Source organism: Saimiri boliviensis, chromosome 2 (genome assembly GCF_048565385.1).
Source record: "Saimiri boliviensis isolate mSaiBol1 chromosome 2, mSaiBol1.pri, whole genome shotgun sequence".
Classification (NCBI taxonomy): domain Eukaryota; kingdom Metazoa; phylum Chordata; class Mammalia; order Primates; family Cebidae; genus Saimiri; species Saimiri boliviensis.
In genome coordinates, this window is record NC_133450.1 from 146,980,038 (window position 1) to 147,004,838 (window position 24,801).

At 39.7% G+C, this 24,801-nt stretch overlaps 1 protein-coding gene across 5 annotated transcripts in view; it reads right to left on the reverse strand.

Moving 5' to 3' along the window:
- PCSK5 (proprotein convertase subtilisin/kexin type 5) overlaps window positions 1–24,801 on the reverse strand; it is a 467,438-nt gene that overhangs the window by 406,428 nt on the left and 36,209 nt on the right. For 4 of the 5 annotated variants that reach the window (XM_074394654.1, XM_074394653.1, XM_074394657.1 and 1 more), the window contains exon 2: window positions 18,930–19,034. In XM_074394654.1, the coding sequence (XP_074250755.1) occupies window positions 18,930–19,034 (105 nt within the window). Of the gene's footprint in view, window positions 1–9,764; window positions 18,910–18,929; window positions 19,035–24,801 lie in introns of those variants that run through there. The other variant, XM_074394655.1, reaches the window with a different exon arrangement.

A 24,801-nucleotide genomic window follows, 5' to 3' on the forward strand; every position in this document is an offset into this window, starting at 1 on the left:
AGATGTGACAAAGAAAGTGTGTAGAATGCTAATGGTAGAATGTAGGTGGTAAGTATAGTGATGTTTACTTTAAGTTCCTTCAAAATTTTGCTGTATGTTTGAAATTTGTTATAATGCAATGCTGGTGGGGACATCAGGTGTAAAGAATTAAAATACAGTCATCCCTCGATATTTGTGAGAATACTAAAATCCATAGCTGTTCAAGCCCCTCATGTAAGATAGAGTGGTAGTTATATATAGTTTACACACTCTTAGTCATCTCTAGATTACTTATAATACCTAATACAATGTAAGTGCCATGTAAATAGTTGTTATACTACATTTTTATTGTTTTTAATTTTGTTATTTTATTATTATTTTATTGTATTATTTTTACCATTTTTTCCCAAGTATTTTCTATCCACAGTTGGTTGAATCTGTGGGAATCTGTGGATAAGGAGGTCTGATTTTATGTATTACTATATAAACAAAGGGTTTTAAAGGATATAAGAGTTAACACCATAAACTGTTAAAAAGATGCGGAATATCATTTTTCTCTGTCTATCCTTTTGAAGCAACTGAAATATGATTCAGATTCAAAGTTTGTACATCATGCCACAAATGCAGAACTGTTCATTGTCTCTTTACCCAGTTTGCTCAACTACAAACTTGAACTGGACACATGAGGCTGAACTATTTATCCATTGATTATAAGAGAAAACCAACTCTTTCAGAATGCCTTCATAATTCCCTGGCCCTATATTAACTTAGAGTGCAGGGGCTGATGCTGCTCCCCTGGGGAAAACGCTAAGTTTTATTCCCAGTGATGTAATCCCAATGTCCCCCAAAGTCTGAGCTGTGCAGTCATGAAACTGGAAAAGGCCAGCATTGTATATACCGGCGACCCATTCTGCTATCTTCATTTAGGTCTACATGTGGAGCCTTTGCCCTCTCAGAGTAATTCAGCAATCTCAGATTCAGTGCCAGTTTGGACTCTCGACCCTGTCTCCACCAGTTAATACTAACTACTGGTTAGGACTTCCACCTATTGAGTGGAAACTTTCCTGTGAAGGAACAGTGCTACAACTACGCTGCTTATAAAATTTCCAAAATTTCCAAATCTTCCAATGGTTGCTTTGCCTACAATCATACAATTTGAAAGACAACAGCTGATCAGAAGGCTACTAAATAGATGCATTCATTTGAAAGGCCCTTGTTGGGGCAGCTCTGAGAAGGTTAGCTGTAGCGGTTACCTACTCCAGCACACACACACACACACACACACACACACACACACACACGCACCCTTCTTTGTAAAGGTCAGGTATATAGAATTACAGTTTGTAAAATGTCTTAAAAGGTATAGAACAAGTTTGTCTTTCTACTAAACAGCAAAGAAACAACCACCATGGGGTGGAGAGGCCTCACTTGTTGCATTACAGATACTGCTAAAAATTGGGAAACCAGTCTAAAGGTCCCAACATAGATGGAGATCCCATTCTCCATGATGTGATTATTAGGCACTGCATACCTGTATCAAATGCCTCATGTACCCCATAAATACATACACCTACTATGTATCCACAAAAATTTAAAACTTTATAAACAAATGTGCCAACATAAATATATGGCAAAATAATAATGGTTACACCATGCATGTTCCCTTATGATGATGGCTTCAAAGAAAACTTCATGACATGGAAATATAGGAAATCCCCTGACTTACAGATGTCATGGGATACTGGGATTTCGGTCAGTCCTTACATCTCAAATCCTTTCAAATGCTGCAAGCCCATTTGAAAAAAAATGTTATGCCTCAGTACTTGCACCAGTGTCACAGCATTTTTATTCCTAATTCTAATCTCAAAATTGTTTAGGTATACATTAGTTATTCAAATAACAACAGGATGCTGAGTTAAACTTAAATTTCAGATAAGCAACAAGTAAATACTTCAATATAAGTATGTCCCATGATACATTTGAGACATACTCATACTAAAAATTTGTTATTTTATCTGGCATCCCCACATACAAACTAAAAATTTGTTATTTTATCTAGCATCCCCACATACAAACAAAAAATTTGTTACTTTATCTAGCATCCCTCCATAAAAAATAAATTTGAGATGTGTTAGTCAAAAGTTTTCTTAAAATATATTCATCAGTACCTTCAAAAGCAGTGTTTTTGTTTTTTGTTTTTATTTACATCAGGCCTGGACTTTAGATTTGATAAGATAATAAGTGCTATGAGGCAGTGACTAGGTTTGTTTTTCTAGTTTTATATCTGATGTCTAGATCAGTGCCTTGTACACAGTGAGCTCTCAAAAATATCTAGGGAGGTTGGACATGGTGGCTCATGCCTATAATTCTAACACTTTGGAAGTCTAATACAGGAGGATCACTTGAGGCCAAGAGTTGGAGACCAGCCTAGCTAACATAGTGAGACCCTGCCTCTACAAAAAATAAAAAAAACTAAAAAATATGAGGTGGCCATGGTGGTGTGTGCCTATAGTCCCAGCTCCTCAAGAGGCTGAGGTGGGAGGATCACTTGAGCCTAGGAGTTTGAGGCCACAGTCAGCTGTGACTGTACCACTGCACTCCAGCCTGGGTGACAGAATGAGGCCCCGTCTCTAAAATGTTTGTGGAGAAAGCAAATATGTGAATGGTTGGTAGAATTCTGGGTATTTCTCTCTTGGTCCCTCATTCCTGGGAGACTTCAGCTTTTCCCCATGTAAGCGGTAACTTCATTTTCCCCAAAGTGCAACATAAGTTGAAGAAGGGAATCTCATGAGTCCCAGGAGTAAGTATGAAAAGTGTGTTCACAGCCTAAGGGATATTACTGGAACATTCCCTTTAGAGCAAAACCTGCCTTTGAGTTGGGGCCTAGCAAATCTATCCTAAGGACACAGTCCTATTTCTTTCTTTCTTTTTTTTTTTAATAGTATTTTAGGTTTGGGGTACATGTAAAGAACATGCAAGATTGTTGCATAGGTACAGACACGGCAGTGTGATTTGCTGCCTTCCTCCCCGTCACCTAGATCTGGCATTTCTCCCCATGCTATCTTTCCCCAACTCCCCACCCCACACTGTCCCTCCCACATTTCCCCCCAACAGACCCCAGTGTGTAGTGCTCCCCTCCCCGTGTCCATGTGTTTTCATTGTTCAATACCCGCCTATGAGTGAGAACATGCAGTGTTTGATTTTCTGCTCCTGTGTCAGTTTGCTGAGAATGATGGTTTCCAGGTTCATCCATGTCCCGACAAAGGACGCGAACTCATCGTTTTTGATGGCTGCATAATATTCCATGGTGTATATGTACCACATTTTCTCTGTCCAGTCTATCATCAATGGGCATTTGGGTTGGTTCCAGGTCTTTGCTATTGTAAACAGTGCCACAGTGAACATTCATGTGCATGTGTCCTTATAGTAGAACGATTTATAATCCTTTGGATATATACCCAGTAATGGGATTGCTGGGTCAAATGGGAATTTCTATTTCTAGGTCCTTAAGGAATCGCCACACTCTCTTCCACAATGGTTGAACTAATTTACACTTCCACCAACAGTGTAAAAGTGTTCCTATTTCTCCACACACTCTCCAGCATCTGTTGTCTCCAGATTTTTTAATGATCGCCATTCAAACTGGCGTGAGATGGTATCTCAATGTAGTTTTGATTTGCATTTCTCTAATGACCAGTGATGATGAGCATTTTTTCATATGTTTGTTGGCCTTCTGTATGTCTTCCTCTGTAAAGTGTCTGTTCATATCCTTTGCCCACTTTTGAATGGGCTTGTTTTTTTCTTGTAAATCTGTTTTAGTTCTTTGTAAATTCTGGGTATCAGCCCTTTATCAGATGACTGCAAAAATTTTTTCCCATTCTGTTGGTTGTTGATTCACTCTAATGACTGTTTCTTTTGCTGTGCAGAAGCTGTGAATTTTGATTAGGTCCGAGGACACAAACAGATGGAGAAACATTCCGTGTTCATGGTTAGGAAGAATCGATATTGTGAAAATGGCCATACTGCCCAAAGTAATTTACAGATTCAATGCTATCCCCATCAAGCTACCAATGACCTTCTTCACAGAACTGGAAAAAAACACCTTAAACTTCATATGGAACCAAAAGAGAGGCTGCATAGCCAAGTCAATTCTAAGCAAAAAGAACAAAGCGGGAGGCATCACACTACCAGACTTCAAACTACACTACAAGGCTACAGTAATCAAAACAGCATGGTACTGGTACCAAAACAGAGATATAGACCAATGGAACAGAACGGAGACCTCAAAGGCAACACAACATATCTGCAACCATCCGATCTTTGACAAACTTGAGAAAAACAAGCAATGGGGAAAGGATTCCCTGTTTAATAAATGGTGTTGGGAAAACTGGCTAGCCATGTGCAAAAAGCAGAAACTGGACCCTTCCTGACACCTTATGCTAAAATTAACTCCAGATGGATTAAAGACTTAAACATAAGACCTAACACCATAAAAACCCTAGAAGAAAATCTAGGCAAAACCATTCAGGACATAGGCATAGGCAAGGACTTCATGACCAAAACACCAAAAGCACTGGCAACAAAAGCCAAAATACAGTCCTATTTCTTAACCACTTTTCTGTTAGTCTTTTGCACTTCTGTTGGTTGTTTCCTTTCTTTTTTTTTTTTTTATTTAATTTTTCTTGGAATGGCAGCCTAAGCTTGCCAACTCATATATGAAAATGCTTACTTAGCTTTGCCAACGGATTAAAAAGTAATCTACATAGCAAGCAACAATTTTCACTATCTGCATCTACCCTTGTTCCATCTGACTTTATTTTTGGTTTCTTCTCTTTTCTATCCTGACCCCACCACCACCAGGCTCCTATCATATTTCTAATTTCTAATTTTCATGGCTTCATAACATTTGTTCTACTGTTCCTGTCATTTTAGAAGGTATTCCATTTCTTCAAAAACCACATGAAGTATTTAACTACTTAGAAGAACCTCTGTTAAGTACAGTGTTTTGCTATTTGGAACTATCTTCTTCTGGAACTTAACGAACATCAGCAGTAACACTTAATTTATTGTTCTCATTATCATTCTCTTACATTGTGAGAAACATGTACTGCAGCAACAAACAAGCAATGCTACTTAGTCCTCATTTATCATATACATAGCTGAATAGATCACAACTGTATTTGTCTCAAGACTAACCAAGTTAATCTCAAGTCTAACTGCAAAATCAGCCTTTTAAGGCAAAACAGTGTCTGAGAAGAGCTCAAAGTGCTAAGAAATATTCTAAATATTGAGGGAAAAGGCAGAAGGAGAAAGTTTGGAAAGAAACTAGAACAGAGAATATGAAAAAAGCGATCTGATGGCAACATGGACTTATAGTAAAATCACAAGTGACATTGATTCAAGATGGTGATTAATGGATCAGAATGAACATTAGAAAATAGCTCATCTGCTCTATGATTTTACAAGTGAAATAAGCCCAATGAGGAGTGGCATGCAAAAGCCACTTTGAGCTAGTAGTAAAGCTGAGACCAGAATCCAAATAACCTAAATGCGGCTGATGCTGCTTTCATTTTATAACAGTGTCTCTCCACTGGGTGTTCTAATGTCTACACTTAAAATGAGACACTACTGTGTATGTCACCATAAAATTATGTCAGTACTAGGAGAATAAAGAAAAAAAAATTACAGCTTCAAGCTTTATTATTGCCTCTATCACTTGTCTTCCAAAATTAATTTCAAATATCATTTATTCATTCATTTATTCTACTGAAGGTTTTCTATGTGCTAGATATTGTTCCAGGCCATGGGAATACCACAGTTAATGAGATGCGTGGCCTCCACTGAATTTATATCCTAGAGTAAGAAAACCAACAGTCACCAAAAAAGCAATATGGTTTTGGATTCAGATAGATACCAAAGAGGAAATTAACACGCTGAAGCCAGACAGGATTTGGGCAGGTGAGATTAAAGATGTACTTTGGCAAGGGTTATTGGGGAAGAGCTTTCCAAGGAAGTGACATTTGCTTTGATGCATGAAGGCTGAGAAGATATCCATCATACAAAGACCAAAGAAAGCATATTCCAGGCAAAGGGAGCAAGGGAAAGGGCTTAGTGTGTCCGAAAGACAGAAAGAGAAAGAGATGGGCCCAAGTGTAATGAGCAAAAAGGAGGTGTGTCAAAGACTAGCTCAGAGAGACAGAAAGAGGCTACATCATGATGGCCCTTAAAGATAACTTCCAAAAAAAAAATTTGGATTTTATTTCAAGATCAATGGAAAGTCATTTAAAAAAATCTCTTTTGAATTCTTTGTCGAGAATGACTGTAGAAAAACAGCAGTAGAAGTAGAGGCAACTGCTGTGAACCAGGTCAATGTTGATGGTAGGATTAACCAGGATGGTGGCAGTGCAGGGGGAGAAAGTCCACAGATTCATAGCTTCAAGATAAATTTTAGTGGTGGGGCCAACAATATCTTGATGGCTCAATGAGGAGAAACGAGGGAAAGGGAGAGAATCAAGAATGATTCTGTTCCATTTTTGGCTTTCAACAAAAATAAATCATGGTTCCATTTACTGGGAAAGAAAAGATTTGGGGACTATGGCAATGGGTAGAAATGTAAAAGTTACATATATGTCATTTTTATATTTTATATGTTATATTTTGTTATTTAAGTATAACATATATTTTATATGTTATTATATATATGTTATTTTTATTATTACATTTTAGGTGCTTATTCAACATCTAGTTAGGAATGTCGGGAAGGTAAACAGGGATAGAAATTTGAGGCAAAGACACCAGCATAACGGTGATTTAAAACAATGGGAATGAATGAAATCCTCTAAGGAAAGAACAAAGCTGACTGTGGGCTCTCCAAACTACACCCAAGATAGAAAAGCTGCCCTCAACAAAGAGAGAAGGTACAGGGGAAAAGACAGAAAGAAAACTCAGTGAATGTGCTCTCAGGAAACAAGTCAACTTCTTCAAGAAGGAGCAAATTATCAACCATAATGTCAAGTGAACGATGGAGTCAATAAGAACAGAAATACATCCACTGGCTTTGAAATATCAAAGCATTGTTGCAATAAAAGCAATTTTAGGATCATTTTTAAAACTAGACACTGTGGAAAGGTTAAGAGTTATTTTTATGCATTTGTGCATCCTTCCAAACCTATCCTGCAGAAATTAAGTTACGTACACACAGGTCTCTTTTGTTTGAATGTAAAACATAAGAGGGAACACATCATCATCTTCTACTCTCTTCATATACTGCTTTTTTAAACTTTACGTGTGTGTGTGTGTGTGTGTGTGTGTGTGTGTGTGTGTATTTGAGATAGGGTCTCACTCTGTTACTCAGGCTGGAGTGGTGTGGTGCAGTCTCGGCTCACTGCAGCCTCAACCTCCTTGGCTGAAGTGGTCTTCCCATTTCAGCCTCCCAGGTAGCAAAGATCCATGCCACCAAGCCCAGCTGATTTTTAAATTTTTTGTTGAGACAGAGTTTCACAAGTTTAGTCTTGAACTCCCGGACTTAAGCGATCCTCTCCTGCCTCAGCTTCCCAAAGTGCTGGGATCACAGGCATGAGCCACCACACTCGGCCTACATATGATTTTAGAGATCATTCCTTACCTGAAAGTATAAATTTGTAACATTATTTTAATGGCAACTTACTATTTTGTTATAAGGATTTAACCTACACTTTTAATCTTTTCTTACACGCACAGTCCATTATATTGCATTATATTGTATTCTTCTCTAAGTATATGCGTGAAAAATGGTAAGACTTCAAGTGAGGAAGGATTGATGGGTAGAGCTCACCCTACAGGAATGAGTGAGAACTAAAACACAAAGGTTCCTTCCACAGTGTCATATTGCCTCCTTTTCTATTGTAAGAATTGATTGATATTTGGAAGAACTCAGCACACAAATGAAATCTGCAAGCATTTAACTAACAAATAACATCCTTTCAATGGTGGTGTTTTAATTGGATTTCTTATTTACTCTTGCGTTCATTAAAATAAAGACATGAATTAGTACGATTTCTCTTCAAAGCCAGACAATTAAAACAGCTTTAAGTCTTTCATTGCCACTGGGTTTTTGTTTGTTTGCTGTTACCACTTATTCCCTAGATTTGCTTACTTATGTTATCCTAATTTTTCCAAAATTTCAACAGAAACTTTAGGTTCAAAATTCCTTTCTTAATACCTATCTAGAAATTTACAATGTTATCGTTACACTGTCTAGATTCAATAGTTACCTTTTTAGAATCTGACAACTTAGAAATGCCACATCAACAAGAGAAGTAAAGATTTTACAGTTAATATCTTTCCTTCAAGTGGCTAAAGAGATTATGCAAAATCCATAACCTGCCTCCCCCTCCTCATGCTCTTCCTGTTTTTATTGCCATCACCTTTATTTCCCACTTGTTCTTTGCTTTGACTTACAGCGCTTCCTCGAACAAGTCTGTTAAGCCTGTCTCCCAGGGCAGTCCTAGGTGTCAGTGAAAAACTGGATAAAGCACAAGAGAACTAGAAAAAGCCCTCCACCTTCTGCCCTCATCACTGGCAGCCTTTGCTCCACAACGTGTAAGACCTGAGCCTGTTATGTTTATGCCTAACTGTTACTCATATTTCAATCGGGAGATTAAAAAGACACAGAGAGAAATCATGTTTGAGCCCCACCGTGCTACGTAACTGACAGAACTAAAACTGTGAGTTCACGTGAGCCTCAGACCAACGCGAAACCACCAGGGTGCCAAGATCTGTTGTTTATGCCTTCCTCCCTTTCTCTTAACACAACCTACCCAAGGGGTCACAAACTGGGGTGCCCCAAAGATGTGCCTCCTTGGGCCCACACAGATATTTTTAAACTTTTCAATTAGTTGGCAATGCCTGAAATTGGGAAATAAAATGTAAAAATCGAGACCTCCAGGTCCTTTTAAATTGGCAACACCGAGCCAGCTCCGTGGCCTGAGGACAATGGGCCACAGGTAAGTAGCAGCTGCTCCGTGCAGGCAGTCAGGGCGCCATGCTTTGGCGCATACCGGGTGAGCTCCTGCCTGGCCCTTCCGGCTCACTCACATTACCTGCCCTCCCACTCGCAGCATGTGAGTTTATGACCTTTCCAAGAGAAGCACTGCCAAGCACTCTCTAATAAAGATTTGGCAGCCTTGCCAAAGTAGCTGAGAAATCATTTTTTTAAAAAAAATTTACTTCCGTCTACAAAAGATTTGGTTTTTGATCTAAATTTTCCCATTAGATATTCCAGCAGCATACAATCTGACCCTCTGGTTTCTGATCATCCAGACACCTAGGAGACCTGGAAACGAAACAGACAGGACAGGGAGGTGGAGAACACAGTGGACCCAGAACCCACGTACCTCTTCAGGTCTCTCCCACACTCCTAGCCACCTTGTCACCATAAATGGATTCAAAGTGCTGATCTAAGGCTGAAAGGCTTCTCTGGAGAGTGTATGCATTCTACCGGCATTTGCGAAGACTCAGAAATGCTATCAAATGCTAAAGACAGAGATTTGCTATAATGATCGCGTTCATAGATGGTGAAAACATGGCAAAAATGTAGCCAGAAACAAGAGAGCTTCCCGAAGTCCCTCCTGATCAGCACCTCTGCGGCCTCTCTGCTTGCCATTGGATCCAAGCCCATGCTGTTTCCAGAAGAATATAGTGCATTCTCAAGATATTGGTAACCATTTTCATTGACCAGGAAGATGATGAGAGGCCAATGTGAAATCACGATTCCTAAGCAGCCACACAAAGCCTCAGGTACTTACCCAAGTGAACACAGCCACCCTCACTGTGCAGATATACAAGGCCAAGCCACAGATCTCAACACACCCTGGATAAGCCCACACGGCTGGATGAGCACCAACTCTGGAATGTTATATTACACTTATAAAACTGCACTGCCACAAAAGAAAGCCCAATCATGAAGTCACTATCGCATTTAAAACTGAAGAGCAGCACGTTAACCTGCCAAAGAAAACACCTAGGAGTGCCCACTGGAAAGAGGGCAGGTTAGGAGAGAGGCAGTGCAGCAGTGGCCTGCACAGGAAGCACCTGAACTCCAGGTGAAACTCGTTGTGAAGCTACGCTAGACAACATAAGATATTATTTGTGAAAAGGCATGGCCACAGTTAATGAAGAGGCATGCCAGCAATGTAAGCCATGTGAGATTAACCTCAGACACTTCTGAATACTTATTTTTAACCAAAAAAGTTCTTTAACTCCAAAGTTCACCTAGTAGATCACCTGTATGTAAAAAGCTTGCAAATGGTTTTATCTCCAAGTTGAGAAAACAGCAAATATGCTGCTTGCCTCCATGGATCAATTACAGATCAATTAGTGGTAAAGAGAAAATATTTCTGAAAGTATAAAGTGAATCTATGGGGAAATGGAATTTGACTGATAAGGAATAGATGGACACAACGTCTCCATTACGAACAGGGAAGTACTCCTGTACTCCAGTGACTCCATCACACCTATTTTACTCTTGAGGCAGAAAAGAGAAACCCCAGGCACCTGAAAATCTAATCCCGAGCACAACAGGCACCAACCTGAATGAGTAGGACACTTGAACTTGCTTTTCTTCTTTCACAGGTCTGATTTCATCTGATCTTGCCAGCTATATCAGTCACTTCATTTCTCCCTTCCTGTCCTTTTCCTGCACCCTTTCCTCATTGCACAATGCGTGAATGCTCTGCTTTAAATTCTCTTCAGAGAAAATGGCTTATGGATAAATGTAACAAATGGGAAGCTCAAGCCTTGAACTTGAGGCTGGGCCACACTTACAAGAAGACAATTGCTTTTCCAAGAGAATAAACAAAAGGCTTCAAATATTTAAAGAACTATTATGGAGAAATGGATTTACCACTGTATAGAATTCTGGAAGGCAAAAGTGTACTCAACGGGTAGACATTGCAGGCAAGTAGGTTATAACTAACGAGTTAAATCTCTTCAAATATAGAAATGTTTGCCCTATCTGATGGTGAACCTTCTTTCATTGGAAGTGTTCAAACAGATCTGAAAATTTTCCTTTTAAAAGTACAATGGATGGTATGTCAGCATTGGATAGTAAAGTGATAAGACTAAAGAAACTCTAATTCTAAGGAGTCTGTGATTCCACAATAAGTAATGTTATATGAATAGTTTTTCCACATGAGAAACGTAGCCACACACATCTGCGTGATGAGGCAGGCTGGCTGAGGTGAACACAGGAAGAAATAAGATGGGAGTTGTCCATTCCTGACCCATCGAGGGAGTGACAGTGTCGTACTCTTGGATAAAGACTGGCCCCATAATAGATTTGAGGATAGAAAAAGGATTAGATTAGATGCTTGAACCTGGGAGGCGGAGGTTTCAGTGAACTGAGATCACACCACCGCACTCCAGCCTGGGCAACAAAAGCTAAACTCTGTCTCAAAAAAAAAAAGAAAGAAAGAAAGAAAGAAAAAAGAAAAAGGACTGGCAAAGATAAAAGATCGACAGGCGAAAATCTTCAAGATAAAATCTAATGGGAAAAAGGGGAAGCTATGCTTATGTAATTAACTACATATGAATAGGATATGGGTGGCTAACTTAATGGCAGTTTATGGTTTTTATTTTTAAAAGTCAAATATGCCCTATTCTACTAGAAACTTTCGGATTTTAGTTTTTCTGGTTTTGGATAAGGAGAAGGAAAATGAAAGAAAATGATGTTCACACCCCCCCACACACACACCCTTCCAACTTTGTGGGCAACTAAAGAACTTCCATCCAGCAATCTCCTACAGATAACCCTGTCCTTGACCCAAATGTCTATGGCTGGCCAAAATTTATAAACAGACTAGTAAGAGGCTTTGAGAACGTGAACTCAGACTATCATTTCTAAAAAGCAGTTTAGATGTCTTGGAGAAATGTTAAGTCAAAAAAAAAAAAAAAGATGTGGACAAGAAGGATAAAAGACTTATGGCCAGACTGCTATAAAATATAACAGCACTTTCTGCAAAACTGTGTCATTATTGTCCCTATGTTAGAAGTCTGTGAATCTCTGTCATTTAAAAAGTGAATCATAACATCATGTTAACACACATTATGTGTGTGAGTCAAGGCTATTCTTGTTCTCTGGGCTCATGTGCCCAAACTGACCACATCATTTTCTTAGTACCAAGAGGGTTGTTCTTACAATGTTGCTACTTTTGCATTTTCTCCTTTGGAGCTTTGTAAGTAAAGAATAAAAGGAGGGGAAAAAGGAGTGTGCAATTTACTATAGTAAGTAAAAGCCAGGATGTGTTTAGTGTGTGTATCCCGTGATTCAATCATGTGACTTCCCTTTCTTGAGAAGGTGGTGATCAAAAATAACGTTAAGGTTGCATCACCAAATTTTCCACGAAGCCATTTCACATGGCCCAAACCCACAAATCTGCCTCCAGTCTGGCACACAAATCACTCACCCTATACACACCCAAGATCAAGGAAAAGGAGACGGGCCCAAGAGACCAAGTCACACCAACACTTGCTTTGTATCCCCAACGAAGTCAGCTGGGAGCAAAAAAAAAAAAAAAAAAAAAAAAAAAATAAGCTTATAGAAATCTGCAGTCTCTAAGTATTTTTTCCACAAAATACTTATTAATCGGGACAGGGAAAATACAGGCATACCTTGTTTTATTGCACTTCGCTTCATTGTGTTTTGCAGATATTGTGCTTTTTGCAAATTGAAGATTTTGGGCAACCCTGTACTGAGCAGATCTTGCACTTTTTATAAAAACTGAAGATTTGGGGCAATGCTGTACTGAGCAAGCCTGTCACTGCCATTTTTCCAACAGCATGTGCTCACTTTACGTGTCTGTGTCACATTTTCATAATTATTGTAGTATTTCAAACTTTTTCATTGATATTGTATCTGTTGTGGTGATCTGTGATCGATGACCTTCGATGTTGCTACAGTAATTGTTTTAGGGTGCCACAAACTCCACCCATATGACAGTGAACTTAATCAACAAATGTTGTGTTTGTTCCTTATTTCCTAAGACACAACTATATTAAAATTGGGCCAATTAATAACCCTGCAGTGGCCTCTAAGTATTCAAATGAAAGGAAGAGTCACTCCTGTCTCGCTTAACTCAAAAGCTAGAAATGATTACACTTGGTGAGAAAGGCACATTGAAAGCAAGCATAGGCAGAAACCTAGCCCACTTGAGCCAAAGTTAGCCAAGTGGTGACTGCAAAGGAAAAGTTCCTAAAAGAAATGACAAGTGCTACTCTCATGAATGCATAAATGATAAGAAAGCAAAACAGCCTTATTGCTGATAGGGAGAAAGTTTTTGTGGTCTGGATAGATCAATCGAGCCACAACGTTTCCTTAAGCCAAAGACCAATCCAGAGCAATGCCCTAACTCTCCAATTCTAAGAAGGCTAAGAGAGGTGAGAAACCTGCAGAAGAAAAGTATGAAAGTTGCAGAGGTTGGTTCATGAGGTTTAAAGAAAGAAGCTGTCTCTATAACATGAAAGGCCAAGGTAAAGCAGCAGGAGCTAATGAGACGCTCCAGCAAGTAATCCAGAAGATCCAGCTAAGATCACTGATGAAGACAGCTACATCAAACAACAGATTTTCAATGTAGATTAAATCTATGACTTTCACATTAGAAAGAAGCAGGTACCTAGCTTAAAAGGATGGGCTCCCTCTCGTGTTAGGAGCTAATGGAGCTAGTGACTTCAAGTTGAAGCCAACATTCATTTATCATTCTAAAAAACCCTAGAGTCCTTAAGAATTATGCTAAATTGAAGTCCAGGGATGGTAGCTCACCCTGTAATCCCAGCACTTTGGGAGGCCGAGGTAGGTGGATCACTTGAGGTCAGGAGTTCAAGACCAGCCTGACTAACATGGTAAAATCCCGTCTCTACTAAAAATACAAAAATTAGCCAAGCGTAGTGGTGGGTGCCTGTAATCCCAGCTGCTCAGGAGGCTGAGGCAGGAGAATTACTTGAACCCTGGTGGCAGAGGTTGGCAGTGAGCTGAGATCATGCCACTGCTCTCCAGCCTGGGTGACAGAGCAAGACTCCATCTGAAAAAAAAAAAAAAAAAAGAATCATGCTAAATCTACTCTGCCTGTGCTCTGTAAGCAGAACAAGCACATCTGTTTACAGCATAATTTGCTGAATATTTTAAGCCAACTGTTGAGACCTGTCACTAAAAAAAAAAGATTCCTTTCAAAATATTACTACTCATTGACAATGTACCTAGTCACGCAAGCACTCTGATGGAAATTTACAAGGAGATTACTGTTCTCATGCCTGCTAACACAACATCATTCTGCAGTCCATAAATTAAGGAGTAATTTCTACTTTCAAATGTACTTAAGAAATACACTTTGTAAGGCTACCACTGTGACAGACAATGTTTCCTCTAATGGATTTGGAAAAGTAAATTGAAAATCTTCTGGAAAGAATTCACTATTCTAGATGCTATTAAAAATGTTCGTGATTCATAAGGGGAGATCAAAATAGTAACATTAACAGGAGTTTGGAGGAAGTTGATTCCAAACCTCATGGCTGACTTTGAGGATTGCAAGACTTCAGTGGAGAAAGTTACTGCAGATGTGGCAGAAACACCAAGAGAACTAGAATTAGAAGTGGAGCCTGAAGATGTGATGGAATTGCTGCCATCTCATGATAAACCTGAAGAGGCAAAGAATTACTTCCTGTGGTTGAGCAAAGAAAGTGGTTTCTTGAGATGGAATCTCCTGGTGAAGATGCTGAGAACATTATTGAAATGACAACAGAGAATTTAGAATATGACATAAACTTAGTTGATAAAGCAGTTGCAGGGTTTCGGAAGGATTGACTCAAATTTTGAAAGAAGTTCTGCTGTGGGTAAAATGCTATCAAACAGCATTGCATGCTACAGGGAAATCTTTTGTGAAAGGATGAGTCAACTGATATGGCAAATTTCACTGTTGTTGGATTTTAACAAATTGCCACAGCCACCCTAACCTTCAGCAACCACCACCCTTAGCAGTCAGCAGCCAGCAACACTGAGGCAAAACCCTCCACCAGCAAAAAGATTATGGCTTACTCAAGGCTCAGATGATCATTAGAATATTTTAGTAATAAAGTATTTTTTAATTAAGGTATGTACATTTTTCAGACACAATGCTATTACACACTTAATAGACTACAGGAGAGTATGATCATAACTTTTATATGCATTGGAAAACAATTCGTGTGACTTGCTTTATTACAATATTTGCTTTATTGAGGTGGTCTAGAACCAAACTGCACTGTCTCCAAAGTGTGCCTGTAGTAATTTTAAAGTAGAGAAACTGGCAGATACGATATTTACCATGTGTTCAAAGTTAACACCACCAGTAATGAACAAAGAGGTATCACGTGCCTCTCAATCTGATGCACTGAGAAGAACATATCACCTCTCTGATATTCTTGACAAAAATGTTCTTGCCAAACCTGAATAACTGGCCTGTACTTTTTAAATGACTTCTAACTTATGAAAGAAAAAAACAAAGCTGAAGAAATATGACAGAGTAAAGAGGACTCAGGAAACATGACAACTAAATGTGATCCTGGCCTTGAAAAGAGGCAACTGAAAAATGTAGATAAAGTCTGTAGATTAGATAATAATATTAAATTAACATTAGTAGCTGGATTTTTATTGTTATGGTGATAAAACAGAATGTCCCTGTTTTAAATAAATACTCAATGAAGTATTTAGAATTGAAGGAGCATCATATCTGTAACATGATCCCAAATGTTCAGAAAATTTATATATATGCATACCTTACTTACATACATGTGTGTATATGTGTGTGTACATAGAAAGAATGACCAACTAAGTGTGGTAAAATGTAAAACATTTTATCATTTGGGAAATCTAGGAAAAGTACATAGAAATTCTTTGTAACATTTTCATTTTTGCAAATTCTCTGTAAATAAAAAACTTCTAAGAAAAAAGAAAAGTAGCTGGGCACGGTGGTTCATGTCTGTAATCCCAGCACTTTGAGAGGCGAAGGCGAGCGGATCATTAGGTCAGGAGATCAAGACCATCCTGGGTAACACAGTGAAACCCCATCTCTACTAAAAATACAAAAAATTAGCTGGGTGTGGTGGCATGCGCCTATAGTCCCAGCTACTTAGGAGGCTGAGGCAGGAGAATTGCTTGAACCTGGGAGGCAGAGGTTGCGGTGAGCCGAGATCACACCACTGCACTCCAGCCTGGGCCACAGAGCAAGACTCCATCCCCCCACCCCTCAAAAAAAGGCCAGGAGTGGTGGCTCAAGCCTGTAATCCCAGCACTTTGGTTGGGAGGCCAAGGCCGGTGGACCACTTGAGGTCAGGAGTTCGAGATCAGTCTGGCCAACATGGTAAAATGCCACCTCTCCTAAAAATACAAAAATTAGCCAGGAATAGTGGTGGGCACCTGTAATCCCAGCTACTTGGGAGGCTGAGGATGGAGAATCACTTAAGCCTGGGAGTCGGAGGTGAGCCTAGATCATGTCATTGTACTCCAGCCTGGGAGTGCAGACTCCGTCTCAAACTCCATCTCAAAGAAATAAAATAAAAATCAATAAATAAAAACTTAGGAAGCCCCCCATGCCCTTTTGCTCCCCCAACTCCCAACATTAAGAAGCACTGCAATGTCCTGGGCAGTCTTCCCTGAAAGCTATCATGGGACACCCCAGCCACGAGGTCGATAGGGCACCAATGTAGCGCCAAACCCCAGAGCCTAACACAGGGCCTGGCATACACTAGGGGCTCACAAAAGGGTCAATGAATAAATGAACTACAAAGAAGATCCAAAAGTGTAGGCAAACCCCAATTTGTGACTCTTCCTCTGCAAAGCTCCTAGGAACCGTGGGTGTCTTATACAAATGCTGAGTGGGAACGATGAGCAAAAGGCATTGGAATGGAGAGGAAGTGGTGGCTCTACTCTAAGGGATCCTTTTTATTGAGGAGGCAGGGGAGTGCAGCATTGCCCTTGGACTGGCCTGCAAAGGCTCTGCTCTCCTGAAAGATACTATGTATCCCAGCATACAAGGTCTCTGTTGGATCATGCATAAGCCACATGATGCACTAAGATAAGAAGAAATAAACACCAAGATGCCTTAAGATAACAATGAGGATTGAAATAGTTTCATATTCAGTAAACCCTTCATCATGAAAATAATGCCTTATAACATTCTGTTCTTAACTTCCCAAGCCACTAGTACTTGGTTTCTCAAATTCACATTGTTTTTGTATGAGGTCTGAAATTAGCATCATTCTCAGTACCAAAGTTCAAGAGAAGCTTCAAAAAAGTTTGAGATGAAAAGTGTGACTTTGTTTTGAAAGTGCAGCTAATTCACTAATGTCCCAAACTGATTGCCTTTCCAGAAAAATTCAATTCTAAATACTGATGAAGGAAAAAACATGTAATCCGCAGGCCATGGAAATGTATTAGGGGATGTTCCTATAACCCACAGGAAGTAGGGACCTAGAAGAAATGTGCTTTTTTTTAGCCAAGTTACAATTTCACAATCATGAACACTGTGCCACAATATTCCAGAGAAAAAATAAACAAGCCCAACTACAACACATAACAGAGGGCAAGACTCAATATTACAAACCTCATTTGCATATTAATTCAAACAGAGGCCTTTTCACTTTATTAGGAATATAATTTTCAAGGATCTCTAGCTGAGATTGCTATGCTCGCTGGTAGGGACTTATCTACGGATTTATTTGAAAATGAGTATAATTTGTGGCAAACCTAAATTATAATGAGAGGAAAAAAGCAAGAACATCCTACAATAAATAACGCACAAGGCGCCCACAAACAAACTAGGGCAAGTTGGTACAGCTGCACCCTCTTCCCCTTTACTTGACACATCAGAGAGGCCAATTAGTTCTCAGACAGAAGTCCATTCCTTCCTCCAGCTTAATTCCTAAGGGCAGATACTTAACTCGACCTCGGAGTCAGTGGCCGGCTATTAGTTTTTCCCTAACACCGCTCAGGTTTCCAGCTCCCATTTCAAAGCTGCCCCACCTCTCTAACACCTGAGAACCTAAGCATCACATGCTTCCCTTTATTTGAGACAGAGCCTCGCTCTGTCACCCAGGCTGGAGTGCAATGATGCCATCTTGGCTCACTGAAACTTCTGCCTCCCAGGTTCAAGCGATTCTCCTGCCTCAGACTCCCTAGTAGCTGGGACTACAGGCACAGGCCACCACACCTGGCTAACTTTTTTTGTATTTTTAGTAGAGACGGGGTTTCACTGTATTAGTCAGGGTGGTCTCGATCTCCTGACCGCATGATCTGCCCACCTCGGCCTCCCAAAGTGCTGGGGTTACAGGCGTGAGCCACCGGGCCTGGCCAGCATCAGCATGCTTCCTTCTAGGCTCTCTCAGGGGTATGTTGTCTGTAAACCCAAACGGCTGGGCACATCAGCTTCTCCCCTTTCTGTGCTCAGTATCCCACCTGTTCCAGACACAGTCTAGTCCTTAGGCTGTCAATGATGAGGGTTTATCAGTGCCAGGTAAAATCACGAGGATTCACGGTGATCTGTACCCTAACCCAAGGGTTCTGGAAGAAACCCCTCCTTTTGTGGAGTTTATACAACTTGAGATTTGTATGCAGATAGGTAGACAGCATGGTACTGTTAGCACTTCAATCATTCTCAACCAAACTTTATCTCCCCCACCCCCAGCCCCTCTCATTTCTCCATGAGAACCCATAGCTATGGATACCCCTGGGCCACTCTGTGACAGGGATGAGAGTGGCACATCCATAAAAATCAAGCCTCTGCCGATTTTTGTCTAAAGAGGAAGCACAGACACCAGACCAAAGGATAATATGACAGTTCTAGAAATCTGAGCCTTCATGCTGGTTATCAGGTCCTGGTGTTTCATCGCCAATGAAAAATGCAGAAGCTTTGCCTCTTGGTCCCCACCCAACTGGTTCTTCTTACCTTTGGCTCCATTGAAATGAAACTGTGGGTCCCTCTGCTCGAGATAACTGACCTTTTAATTGTCCTGCTATGGTAGAAGTGGTAGTAGTCCTTCAGAGCCCCTATCTGCAAAGGAAGGGTGGGAAAGAAAGAACAAAACGAAGATATTTAATGTATGGAAACCATATTCTGTTTTCCTGTTTTTCATTGAAAAAGAAACACAAAACAAAAAAGGTCTATAAATTATGCAGCTGCTGGCTGTGCTTAAATGTTACCTGAACCTTGGTGATCCCTTTCCAAAAGAAGGACATGTGGTATGAAATGGAGTGTCCTTGAGGCAGTGACTGCGGAACTCAAGACTATAATGGGGCAGCTTAGCCTCTCCAAAGCTCCTTTTAATGTTTAATTTATATGCAGCATTTTAAGTAATTCTATATCAATCTATACCCAAATGTGGGAAAGAGGGGGAAAAATCAAACAGCTATCTAGTTATAAAAATACATTGCATTTTGTTTGCTCTGAGAAATGTACAATGAAGGACCTTGTTAGATTATTTATACAGTTAATTTGAAATATGTCTTAAGCAATTGATCATTCACAAAGATAACATGACTTCGTTTGTTTCTGACTTCTGTAGACAGTATAAATACATAGCTCTTATGCATTTATTGCAAAACTACAAGTAAAATCATAACTTCTAAAATAAAACAAAAATCATACATCCTACCTATCAGCTAAGCTTCCTGTATAAAAACATTCACTTCTACTTTATCTTATCCATTTCTGTAACATTCTAGTCCTCTTATTTACATACAGTTTTCCTCAGTTAGGTCTGTTTAGAATGGCTTTGAATATAAGCCCCTGTCCACTTTGGGAAAAACCAGCTAGCAAAACCTCAATCAACCGTATTTTTTCAGTTATAAAATTTTCTCAATTTTAAAATGTGAATCACAAAATGAAAACTGAACTATGCATGGAAGACAGAAGAGCTTGGTTCTAATTCCAGCAGGCACTCACTGGAGCTAAATAACACACACTAAGTCTCTGTTTTCTTTTCTGTAAGATTGGACCTTGGGCTAGTTAATTTCCAAGACCACTGCAGTGCCCAGATTCCATTCTCGACACTCACATGCTTTGGGCAAATACCACAGTGGCTATGTCTCCAGGACATCCACGGCTCTGCCCTAAAATAATGACTATCATCAGGATGTTTTCCAATTGGGGCAAGTCAAAAGTTCAGCTTTCCTAATTTAAAAAAAAAAAAAAGTCTTGGCTCAGATTAATTTTTCCAGATGAAAGGTTTATTTCTCATTCCCTTGTTTTCATCACATTCTCAACCATCATCCCACTCAATTTCTGTGCTATTTAGAAATCATCTCCTCAGTAGGGCTTTACACAGTAATTGAATGTCTCATCATTAAGATTTGAAAGAAAGTCTAAGTCTCACATTTTTGATTCAAGTGGAAACTGCTCTGACCTGAACAGACGAAATCCTGGACTCTGAAAACAACTGGGGAATGCAGGCGGGGAAGCCTCTCATCTCAATGATCCTGGACTCTGAAGCAGCACTGAACAATGAGGAAGAGGGCACAGACGCCAACCTCAGCCTCCAGGAGTGTTTTAAGGAGGGATTTACAGGCCCATTTTAAGATTCCAGAGAACTAAGAGTAGAATTCAGGAGTGGATGGATAATCCTTTACAAGAAAACCTTAAAATCCCAAGAAGCTTAGAGTTTTCATCTTCTGTAACTTTTGTCAAGAGCTTTCTTTGGTAAATACAGTAGTTCTCATGGAAAGAAACATACTCTCCATAAGGAAGATCCTCACAGAACAATCCCCTCTCATATCTGTTTTCTACCCAGCAGCTGGAATGAAATTTTCAAAATGCAAATCTGGCTGTGTTCTATGTCCTATCCTGCCTAAAATCCTTTAGTAGCTTCCCTTTGCTCTTAAAATAAATAGTATTAGTCAACAATTAATACTACTTCATAATATAGTTTTAAAAAGTAAATCAGAATAATAATATTGTATTAAATTTTTATTCACACTATGCCAGGAACTATTCCGTAAGCTTCATCTAACTCACTGAATAGAATATTATCCTCTTCTGACCTAGGGGCCTGCATGGTCTGGCCCAGCCTCTCTCTCTAGCCTCACCTCAAATCACACTCATCCTCATTTTCTCTGTACTTTGGCTGATATTGTCTGGCTGTGTCCCCACCCAAATCTCATCTTCAATTGTAGCTCACATAATTCCCTCATGTTGTGAGAGGAACCCATTGGGAGATAATTGAATCACAGGGGTGGGTTCCCCCATACTGTTCTCCTGGTAGTGAATAAGTCTTAAGAGATCACCTGGGTGTGGCAGTTCATGCCTATAATCCCAGCACTTTGGGAGGCAAAGGTGGGTGGATCACTTGAGGTCAGTAGTTCAAGACCAGCCTGGCCAACATGGTGAAACTCTTATCTCCACTAAAAATACAAAAATTAGCTGGGCATGGTGGCACATGCTGTAATCCTAGCTACTTGGGAGGCTAAGTCAAGAGAACCGCTTGAACCTGGGAGGCGGAGGTTGCAGTGAGCCGAGATTACACCACTGCACTCCAGCCTGGGTGACAGAGCAAGATTCTGTCTCAGAAAAAAAAAAAAAAAGGATGGTTTTATAAGGGGAAACCCCTTTCATTTGGCTCTCATTCTCTTCTCTTGTCTGCTGCCATGTGAGACGTGCCTTTCACCTTCCCCCATGATTGTGGGGCCTCCCCAGCCATGTAGAACTGTAAGTCCATTAAACCTCTGTCCTTTATAAATTGCCCGGTCTTGGGTATGTCTTTATCTGCAGCATGAAAACTAACACACTGGCCATGCTGGCCTTCCTTTCGTCCTTGACTGTGTCATGCTCATTGTTCCCTCTACCTGCAGCACCTTCTCTATCTCCACCCACTCCGGCTAGACTGCTCTTCCTCATACTTAGTGTCTTATCTCAAGCAGGAAGTCTTCTAAAACTCCCCAGGCAAGGTCAGTTTCATTAATTATACCATCTCATATTAAGAGAATCATAAGAATATGCACCTCTAGTTATACCTTGATTAGTACAATTACTGGTTTAATGCCTGTGTGCCCATCAGCCACTACGTTCCACTGAGACAGGAACACATCTGTGTTTTGCTCACCGTTTAATTCCCAGCTCCCAGAACATGACTCAACACAGAAGAGGATCTCAGAAAAGATTGCGGAATGAATGGCGTGAACATCAGAATCCTTAAATTACTAAAACCACATACAGTAGAGCTACACGCAGCTCCTAATCTCAGTATGAGTATCAAAGAATTATCACATTAAGCCTAATTTCAGAAAAAATGGTTTAGTTCTACCTTAACTGCAGTACCAACTCTCCCAAGGTTACCGTTATCAAAGTTGTGAGTTGAGGCATCTCTATTCTTTATCTTGTTTCCGTTTGTTTGCAAGACAACAGCTAAAGAGTAAAGCACATTAGTTCAATTATTCTGCCCCATCCAAACAAAATACTCTATCATCTTCTAGGATTTTATATATATATATATATATATATATATATATATATATATATATGCATATTTATATGTAAAAGCATGTTTATGTCTCATCTATTAATATGCTTGTCCCTTATTGATGAGAATTGTCTTTTATATTCCTTCCTTTTACATTCTCTTTATACTCCAAGCATGCTGAGGGCATTTAATAGACATTAAGAAAAAAATGTCACAACATGTTGGAAGTTATTCAAAAGAAAGGCAGTGTATGAAAACAGAGCAGTGATATTATCTATAAGCAGGCATTCCATCTAGCTTCTAATGTAAAACAAAAGCTGATTGTGGTTACGTTATGCCATAGCAGCAAGAAGTAAAACAAGGAACAATATATAACTAACATGGGGACATCTTATAAATAAATCAGAAACAACAGGAGTATATGAAGTATAAAATCAACAGCAAATAGTGTAAAGCCCAACCTTTTCCGTAACGATAGCTACATAAAGGGAAGAGAGAATAATTTCTTCCCTCCTGGCCCTCCAAAGCTCCTCTTCTGTACCATCACACACTAACGCAACTTTGTACACAACACTAAGTCAATGAATTTCATCTCTTGCTCCTGATTCGGTCAAGTTTTTGCGCTTTTTCTTCCTGAGTGGTGGACCATCACCCTTGCACCTGGAATTTTCGAATCTCTATCCTTTCTAGAACCAAAGTGTGTTCTTAGGAAAGGCATTGTAAACTAGTTTATATTAATAAATGACTGGTAGACTCAATGTTTCAGTTCTTTCAGAGACACCTGCATTTGATCATAAAATTAAAACTTAAGCCAAACAAATGAGTTCACAGAGTTTGTAATTTCAAAAATATAGTCACTGAAGTTTTTGGTTTACTTTTGTTTCTAGCAGCGGGAAGGAACCTTCCCAATGTTCCTAAATTTTCATATCACAAGTAAGCTGATGACTTCTGAACAGAGAGCTGAGACCCACTTGTTACACTGGCTTTGCCCCTGAGGAGGAGCTGTGTGACCTTTCAGAAATCACTGACCGCCGACAGCTTCCCCTGAGCATGCAGCAAAACCCCTCACCAGTCTAATGACTCCTTGCACAGAGTTTGCAGCATCCTGTACATTGTTCTGTAAGGTAACCAACCGACCCCTGCAGAGGGTTTGCCTAAGAGACTAAGGTATTTCCTGGGACATAGGATTTTTCAGTGCTGAAACAGGGACAGTTGGTCCTCGTTATGAAGCACTGGGGGTGGGGTCACCAGCACTGTGGCCACCTTGAGGAACCTGTCCGTTCTCCTGGGCTGCTTCTCTGCTTGGTTTTCCCTCCTGCCTTCTTCAATGTATAAATTCCTCCAAATCTGTACCCACTTTTTAAAAAGTTATTTACCTCCATTCTACAAACAAATTAACCAAAGGGGAAAAGTTTTGAACGGACACTTCATAAAAGAAGATATACAAATGATGAATACACATATGAAAGGATGCTCAAATGCAAATTAAAATCATAATACCACTGCATACACACTAGAACGGCTAACATTAACAAGACAGGCAATATCGAGTTTTAATGAGATGTGTGGCATGAGAACTCTCATATATTGCTAACAGGGAGTATAACATTGTTCAGCGTCTTTGGAAAACCACTTGACCATTTATGGAACAAGCACTCTCTCCTGATGATCTAGACATTTTGTTTCTAGGTATTTACCCAAAAGAAATTAAGGCATTATTTCTAGACAAAACTCATACACAAATGTTCACAGAATTTTCTTATTAGTAGCTCCAAACTGGAAACAATGCAAATGTCCGTCTATAGATGAATGAAAAAATAAATGTACCAGAATTTATTTTGATAAAATATAAAATGGAATAGGATAAAATAGAACATCATATGGCATATAATAAAATGCTACCCAGTAATGAAAAACAAGAGGAACAATAATCACTTCAAAATATGCTAACACAAAAACATGCATACTATATTATTCCATTAACACGAAATTCTAGGACTGATAAACCTACTGTATAGTGACAGAAAACAGAACACTGATAGTCTGAGTATGGAATGGAAAGGAGCTGGGAGATACCTGGAGAACCATGCTGAGAACGTTTTGCAATTTGATTGTGATGGTAATTCCATCAGTAAAAAGTGCAAAGGTGTATACTGGAAACGAAGGGCTCCTTCTCATTGGCGTCCAACATCCAAACCCATCTTTTCCCAGCACCATATTCAGTGACAGCAGGTTGATGACTTAACATCAACAAGGATAGAAGTATTTACATCACAAAAAAACTGGCAAAGGTCACAAGTTAGGGCTTTCTTTTCTCCATGAAGAGCCAATTAACTGTTTATCAGCACACCAGTGGGTTTATACATT